Source organism: Alligator sinensis, unplaced genomic scaffold, assembly GCF_000455745.1.
Source record: "Alligator sinensis unplaced genomic scaffold, ASM45574v1 scaffold1727_1, whole genome shotgun sequence".
Lineage (NCBI taxonomy): Eukaryota > Metazoa > Chordata > Crocodylia > Alligatoridae > Alligator > Alligator sinensis.
The window spans coordinates 66,285-74,973 of record NW_005843427.1 but is presented as its reverse complement, the minus strand read 5'-3'; the positions used below and the strand labels follow the sequence as shown (position 1 = coordinate 74,973).

At 41.8% G+C, this 8,689-nt stretch overlaps 1 protein-coding gene across 4 annotated transcripts in view; it reads left to right on the top strand.

The window, feature by feature from the left end:
- Positions 1-8,689, top strand: part of MAEA (macrophage erythroblast attacher) — a 79,036-nt gene that overhangs the window by 67,517 nt on the left and 2,830 nt on the right. For all 4 annotated transcript variants that reach the window (XM_006038667.3, XM_025195200.1, XM_025195199.1 and 1 more), the window contains one exon: positions 8,299-8,432. In XM_006038667.3, the coding sequence (XP_006038729.1) occupies positions 8,299-8,432 (134 nt within the window). The remainder of the gene's footprint in view (positions 1-8,298; positions 8,433-8,689) is intronic.

The window sequence follows — 8,689 nt, the reverse complement described above, 5'->3', positions numbered from 1 at the left end:
CGGCGAGGGATGCCCAGGGGCCTGGGGTCCCGACTGGCTTGGAGGTGGGCCAGGGCTAGTAGCCAAAGGTCCTAGCTCTGGGGACCACACCCCAGAGGGGAAAATGGCTTCGGAGGGCTAGGTAGCCCGGATGAAGGCAGAGAGGCTGCCTGATTGGAGGGATCGTGGAGGGGTCCGGTAGGATGATTCTGGGGCCCAGCGTGGGGGCCGGTGATTATGTGAATGCCATGATGCCATCTGCGAGGCTTGGGCTGCGGTACTGGGGAGGTAGGAGCCGCAGAGAGCGTCCCCTGGCATTGGGGCACCAAATGGGTAGCCCCCCGCTTAATTGACATCTTAATTGAATCAATTAACATCAAAGGCATGGCAGGCGAGATAGGTGGGCGGTTGCCCAGAGACAGGTGGGCGGGCCATGGAGATCGGCCCCAAGGTGGCCCCCTGTCACACAGTCCTTCAAACTAAACATCAAGAAGATGGTTGCAGTAAGAGATGCCTGGTGTCTGTGAGCAGTACTAGCAATTTGTGAGAGATTAGTATATGCAAAAGCTTTTTTGGTGCTTTTTTTTTTTTTTTTTTTTTTTTAATTCATCTTATTCTCTTCATTTTCCTTAAAAGTTGTAGCAAATACTTTTTTTAAAAATTCCTTTTTGCACATATGGAGGCCTGTTTGCAGTAAAAGTAATACATTGACAAATTTAGTAAGTTGTTACACCCACTAGTAGCATTTCTGCATGTAATATTGGTGTGTCACAAAAGGTAAACTGAATTGAATGAATAAGAAATGTTGGTGAGAAATTATGGGCGGGGTACATTTCAGCCGGGAACATGGCCTGCTGACTAATTTGTTTGACACCCCTGATTTAGGCTGCAGACAGACCGACATAACTGTAGTGTTATCAACAGATACTGATTTGTAAGCTATTACAATACACTTGTTGTGTTTGCATAATTCTATAGCTTGTTCGTGGTGTAATGGCTGATGCATGCTCCCAAGCAGCAGTTCCCCCTCCCCTTTTAAAGCAGCTAAAAATGTTTGTTCATACTATTATTCAGAGATTTTATTTTTACATTGTTCTTATGTTAATAATGAATGACACGTCTTATTTACTAAAGAATTTCTTTTCTCCTTGTCACTTGGATCATACTGCCTTTGGATAGAAATTGGAATTCAATTAAAAATGAATTTTTAATTGTGGGGACAGCTGTCCTATAGGCTGACAGGGAAATGAACTGGAGAGCTCCAGAGCTAAAAGTGAGGGGTGTGCTGCAGTTTGAAAGAAAATCCAGGTTTTGCATGAGTCAAGTAGAGTTGGTTAAGTTACACAAAACCAGCATTTGAAAATAGCTTTTTATTGGTTAAATAAAGCTATTTTAAATAATGCTAAATACAAAAGAAATAGCTAGTTTTAAATGCAAGGCATCTTTCAAGTAACTTGATTAATCAAAAGAAGTATTATCTGTATGTAATGGGTTTTTTTTTAACTGCTCGTGGATCTTGTTCTCTTGCAATTTATTTTTAATTTCGACTTTGGAAATGGAAGATAAGCTTTCTTATTTTTTTCAGTTTGCAGTAGGTTTCTTACCGTTTGCCACAGCTATAATAGACCTCTTCCAACTAGACACTTGTGAAGCTGTTGCCTGGGTTCCATCACAGTGGGCCGATGTTCTCTTGGCTTGAGTAGGCTCCATCAGGATTTCCTTGGCCTCTCTGGCTTGGGCTTTCCTGTACGTTAGCCTTCACCAAAGTGGGACCTTGCTGCTTGGGCTTTCCCCTTACTCTCTCAGTAGCTTAAATGCATACTTTCTCAGAGACCTAAGCTTGCAGGCAATCTCAGTCTAAAATACATATCTTCCAGGACGTGAGAGATCTGAAGCACACAGATGCACAGAATGTTTGACTGCTCCAAATCTCTCTCTCAATTTTTTTTTTTTTTAGCTAGCTCAAAAAATACGTAATCTTAGACAAAACAACGCATCAGTTTCCTTGTCTTTCAAGAGGATTCTTGATCCTAATGTACTCCCATTTCTATAGGACCCACAGAGGTTTAATGACCCTCGTTGTACCTTGTATAGGAGATGCAAGCTCTAACAGCATATGGCTGGCTCCATTGTCACTGAGGCATTCAGTTTCATAACTTTAACCAGGTGTGTGGACAGATAAAACATTTTGTATTGGTAGAAGCCATTCTTACACTGGAAACCCCTGACCTTGAGGAAGCCTTAGAACTGGAGGTAAAACACTAATAGGGAAGGTTAACTTGTTTATGGTGTGTGTCTGTGTCCATGTCCATCGCTGGCTAACAGTCAGCTAAACACTCACCACAGCCCAGTGGCAAGGCACCATTACAGCACCTGCCACTCCAAGACAGCTGGAAACCTGTATGTATGTTCTTGATCATAGTGTAGCTTACTGCAGAATAGAAACCTGATGTAAATTACATACACATTCCTTTAAATCGTCAGAGAACTGAACTAGTTGAATAAACTAAAATTAAAATAAGGAAAGAGACTACTAATAATCATAGAAAGGTAGGGCTGGAAGAGGCCTCCCAGAAGTCATCTCATCCAACCCCCTGCCTGAGGCAGGATCATCCTTATCTAACTATCCTGTACTAACTGTAATTTAAATTCTACATAAGACTGCTGTGAACCTGACATGAAACAGACCTAACACCTTAACCTGCCACAAGTAAAGCAGGGGAACGGCAGCAGCCAAATGTCCTGCTTCTATGAAACATGGGCGATATGCACTTAAAAGATCCCAGGTAGAGGACCACCAGCCCCTGATATGGAGGAAGGCAAACACCCCCACAGTCCATACCAGTCTAACCATGAGGTAAAGCCTTCCTAACCCCAAATCTGATGATCAGTTTGACCCTGAGCAGCGGAGAACTTCTGGCTTTGCTCCTAGCAGGAGCATTGGCACAGCCCAGTCAAAGTCCCCAGCCTTAGTTGCAGCCAACACCCAGTGTCTTATGTCCAGATGAGCAGAGCTTGTAGCAGCACAAAGGGCAAGTCTACATGTCACCCTTTGGCAACATAGCAACACACTATGGCATTGTATGGCATGCTATGGTGACGTAGCGTTTGCGTGGGTCTACACATGATCGCCAGCTACATTGCCATAGTGGTGCACTCCCCTGGCAATGCTGGCGCACCCCTGGCGCACTGCTATGGCAGTGTAGTGGCGAAATCTAGCCATGCACCATGCGCTTGGCTCAAAAACTACCTATACTGCGCCATGCCTTAGTACTTCCAAAACGAAGTACTAAAGTATGGCACCATAGTAGCGGCGCTATACAGCGACATGTAGACATGCCCAAACAGCAGCACAAATTTGTGCCACTGCTTTGTGCCGTAGCATATGCCCCTGCATATGCCATTTGTTGCATTGTCCCACTGTGGGCAAACTACCCTTGCCCATCTCTTCCCAGCTCCTGGTCAGGTTCCATGTGCTCTGGGGTGGAGGGGATGGGGGCTGGATGGGACAGGGGTGCCTCAGCATAGGTCTAGCTGGCAGGCAGCCCCACACTGAGTCATCTTGCACCCCAGCCCGCTGAGGAGCGGTACATGGAGACAAGGTAGCAGGTAGCCCAGGGCCTGCTTCCCCATTTCCATGTGCTGTGAAGCCCCTGCACTGAGGCACACTGTGCCCCAGCCAGCTGCTTCTGCTCCCCATCTCCATGTCCCACTCCCTGGCAGGCTGGGGCACAGTGTGCCACAGAGTTTCTGCAGTGCGTGGAGATAGTTGGGTCCACAGCTGCCTGGGGCACTGTGTGCCTCAGTGCAGGGGTTCTGCCGCACGCAAAGACAGAGGAGCAGGCAGCCCTAGACTACCTGCTGCCCCATTTCCACATTTGTCCGAGTGCATTTTTTTGCGTGTTTTGCACCACTTTTTTTCCAAGTTTTTTTTGCTACCAGGAAATCTCAGTAGCAAATTTTGCCCCCCAGGTGCAAATTAGCGGTGCTGCACATGGTTTAAAATGCAGCACTTGCGGTTTGTGGTGCCACAGACCCTGACATATAGCAGGAAGGCAGGGGCAATCGAGAAAACCCAGAAGCATGTGAAATGCCCGTGGTAGAATATAGGCAAAACTGTGCCTACATCACCCCTGACCAGTGGCTGTTTAACCCTCTTGAGCACCTCCAGTGACAGAGTCCACAACTACCCTTGGCAGTCTGTTCCACTGCCTCGGTGTTCTAGCAATGAAGAAGTTTAACCTGATAACCAATGTAAATTTACTTTTGCTGCAGCTGCCAAGCCATTGGTCTGCATCCTCCCCTCTGCAGCAAGACAAAAGATTCTTTCCCTCTTCTTTATGGCAGCCCTTCAAGTATTTGAAGACTGCTATCATGTCCCCTTCTAAGTGCCTTTTACACAAGCTGAACATGTCACACTTCCATAGAAATGCGAGTCTTGGTGCTTAACCAGTGACGTCTACCAATGCGTTCACTTTCTTTAAAACTCTGGCAACAACCACGTAGTGCTTAATATTTTTTTTAATTTAATATTTTTATTGGCTTGTATCATATTTAGGCCTTACTGTAGGTTGGAGTTTATTTCACATTTAATTTTAAATAGGCATATTTTGAATAAAGTCTTTAATTTTAAAAATCTGATTAAGCAAACACGTTCTCTTTTTTTTTTTTTTATTGGAAACCCCTGCCCCAACTGAGTGCCTACAAATATGACTTATGTATGAGATGCTCTTAGCTCTAGGTGTTTGTTCAGTGACAACATTGCACTAAGTAAGTACTACTTCTAGGAATATTTTATGATTAACATAAATTGAACATAATTATCATTAGCCTATTATTATTATTATTATTGTTATTTGCATCTTGTGTTTGAGAGAGATCAGTGGTTTCTTTTCTTTCTGGGTTCTCCTTTGACAAGTTTTTCTTTATGGAAACTTCAAGTGCCTAAATTTAAACCGTATTACATGCCTTTGGAATTTCACTTGTATCCAAGACATAATATTCAGATAATTTTTTTAATCAGTAGGACTCTTATTTATCTTGTTTTGACATGTTAGTTGTCAAACTGGTAAGGCATTGGTGGAGTTTACTGCATTTTTAAAAATAAAAATGTAAAAATATTTTGAGGAATCTAGGAAAATTATTGCAGTCTCACTGAACGAGCTATCAAAAGAGTAGATTTCTTTAAATATAAGTATTTGACACACTGGGCATCAAATTAGGGGAAAGGAAATAGTTCCTAAAAATATGGAACTTTATTTATGATGCTGGTAGGAAACAAAAACAGCTACATAACCGTTTCAGAGTAACATAGTAACTATGCTGTTGTTTTTATATTAACAATATAGCAAATGTCTCTAGACATGCAGGCAGTCCTTGGACTTGCAACACAATTGGTTTCTGATAACTGCGTCTTAAGTCGAAACACTGCAACTGGGAACCAATTTTCCCATAGAAAACAATGTTATAAATGGGGGGTTGGTTCCTGAACCAAGGCCCGATACCCTGTTTTCACCAAAAATAACCCAGAATGTTGTACTTAATCAATTATAGATGAGTAATATAGCTACTTTAATGTATTTATATTGTAAACAGCAATCATATTGATTTGGAAGGACTTCTTTGAGGTGACTGCTGGACGTTTTAAAGGGCTCTTGGCTGGAGTCTTCTCAGGAGTCTTGTCTGCAGGTTTTTCTGGAGTCTTGTCTGCTTTCTTAAAGAAAGCGTCCAAGGAAGTTTAGACAGATGTTCTCCAGGGAGATGGGTGACGCAGCGAACTTGTTTGCTGGGATGGCTTCGCGTCAGATCAAACATCATAAAGTCGAAACTGACATCAGGCAAAACAGGGTGTCAATTTACAAATATTGTTAAGTGTGAAACATTGTAAGTCGAAACGTTAAGTCAAGGACTGCCTGTATATTGACTTGTTGACAAGGGCCTATGAAACTTTCAGCCAGTAATAAACCGTGTGTGTGTGTGTGTGTGTGTGTTCAGCTGATCACAGAGATGGGAGAAAGCAATAGGGAAACGTGAACAAAAACATTTTCTTAGACATATAATCAGTTAAATACCAAAATCATTGAATGAGCATCTACAGGGAAATATGTGATCTTCTTTCCTGAAAAACATGCTCACTGTGAATGAGATTGCTTAGAGGAGTCAGGCATCTGATTCCTGTTCACTATGACAGTTTCCTTCTGTATTGCTAGTGTTGCACAATCCTCAGTTTGGAATGAGGTCTTAAAAACTGTACAGAATTCAAATCTTTTTTTTTTTTTTTTTTTTTTTTTAAATACCTAATGTCTGGCACAATTTCACACGTCCAAAAGTCAACTTCTTACTCTTCAGTTAGTTTGAGTGCTAGAAAACAGTTAATCTCTGGGAGAAATTATTTAAGTTTCTAGACAGGGTAAAGTCCATCAGAAGCACGTAATTCAAGCTAGTCTTTCCCATAGTAAAGTGGTTTATCGTGCAGTTAAGAACTAGATAGAACATAACATGGAGCTGCAATATTCCAAATGTAAGTACTAGAAAAGGCATGGACCCAAGATATTTTTGGGTGTGCCGTAGGTAACAGCAACACTTCTGGCAGCAAACTGTAGCCTTCTACAGCTTTTAGTATGTAGACAGAAAGCTATGAATTGATACTAAACTGTACATCTCTGTCTAGTTTGAACTAGTTAGCAAACAGTATTGAATTTTCATTTGCTTCTGATAACCAGTTCTTGTCTGTCCTTGACAGAAACTGTATAAAAACACAGCTTAGTTAGCTGGCTGTGGTACAAAGGAGGAGGAGTTTCTGAGAGAAGCATGGATGGCCAGCACTCTAATTCTTAAACATACCATTTCAGTTGCATATGGCAAAACTTTTTTGGAGGCCCTATAATAAGTTGAAAACTTTTTTTTCTTCCTACAGTAGAGCTTAAAAGTTTCAGTGAAGATTCTTTTTGTGTTAAACTGCCATTCTTCCCTAAGCAGTACAGGGACGGTCTTCCAAATAGTGATGCCATTTGTACTTTGTGACATTTTTATTTGGATAATCCATTTCCATTGATGTCAGATTTCTTAATTTCCAAATGATTTTTTTCTTCCTTTGTTTGCTTCTAAAATATGACTAGTGTAGAAGAGACTATGTGTCTATGTATATGGATATAAAATGCAGATTGAAAGAGAAGGGAGGGCTATGAAAACAAGAAATTCTTGCCCACAGCTAAAGAATTAATCTACATCCCGGGGTCCAACACCCCTCCCCCCCCATGCTGCAGGGTGCAACGGAGGGAACGCCTACATGTGTGTTGTGTGGTTCCGCAGACGTGTCTGCAGTGTCACATACCACATGTCTGCGTTTGTCTGGACATGGCCTTGGAGTGCAAAATAAACAATTTTTGTGAGCAGTGCATAGTCCTTTCCATGAAAACCAACCATTATGTAATTCTGGTTTCCTGCTACTGGGTGTACCAGAGTGCTGCACTCAATTGTAAAGGGAAGAGAGAGCGATAATACTTCGAGACGCATCTCACAAACCACCATTAGCAGGGAGAGCCTGGCTTGAAATGGAAATGTTCATAACTTTTCAGCAGACCTTTTGCTCAGTCACGTGTTAGTGGTTCAGTGGCTTTAAAACAGACAGTCCACAGCATTAACTTTGCTTCATAAATGGGCCAACATTCCAGAAATTTAAATTAAAAAAAACAAACAACCCACTTCTAGCAGGCTTTAGAGGGTCTACAAAATCATGTTGGTTTCTACAAACTCAGTTGAGATGGAGGGTGGGGCGGGAGGCTAGAGTCCTCCCCAAATTGATTGTTGTGGGGCGAGGAAGTATGTATAATATATATGCACATGCACAGAGTACAAGCTTTTGCAATAAATTGAGTTTAACAGTATATTGCTACTACTGTATATACCACAGGCATTTTTTTTGAGCCAGAGTGTGTGTGTGTGTGTGTGTGTGTGTGTGTGGTTTTTTGTTTTTGTTGGGGGGGGGGAGGGGGGGTTGCTTATTGTCTGGGGGAAAGGGGATTGTTTGCCAGTTCGCATGAATTCATTAAGCATTTGGAGCTGAGACTTTTATGTAACATGGAAGTCTCATTGGAAACAGTTTTTGATTCTTTCTAAGAAAGCAACACTGCAGTGTTTTCCCAATGTGTATTTTTAGGTCAGACATTGGCATGTATTTTCTTAGTTAAGGGTTTATGGTACATAATTTACCACTTCAGAGTCTTCGTTGTATTTCACTTTTGTGGGGTGGAGGGGGCTGGACAGGAGAAAGGGGGGAATGCACTTACAGTTATGGTTTGTTTGTTTTTTTCCTAACAGGATCTTTTGGACCCAGCACGATGGAGAATGCTGATTCAGCAATTTAGATACGATAACTACAGACTACATCAGCTGGGAAACAATTCTGTTTTTACTATAACCCTCCAGGCAGGCCTTTCAGCTATAAAAACACCGTATCCTTTAATGCAGACTATTAGTGTCCAACGTACAAAGCTTTTTTTTTTTGTTTGTTTTTGGACATGTTTTTTGAGGAATCCATAAAGTATGAATACTGTCAGGCTTTGTTTGCTAAACTTAAGAGTATATACATAAGCATATCTGCTAAAATTTTTAAAACATTGTTAGAAACAAACTGGCGGCTGTTGCACTATATGAAGTATGAACATAGTATATGCTACTTTGTATGTTTTATATAGCCTACTGGCTCAAT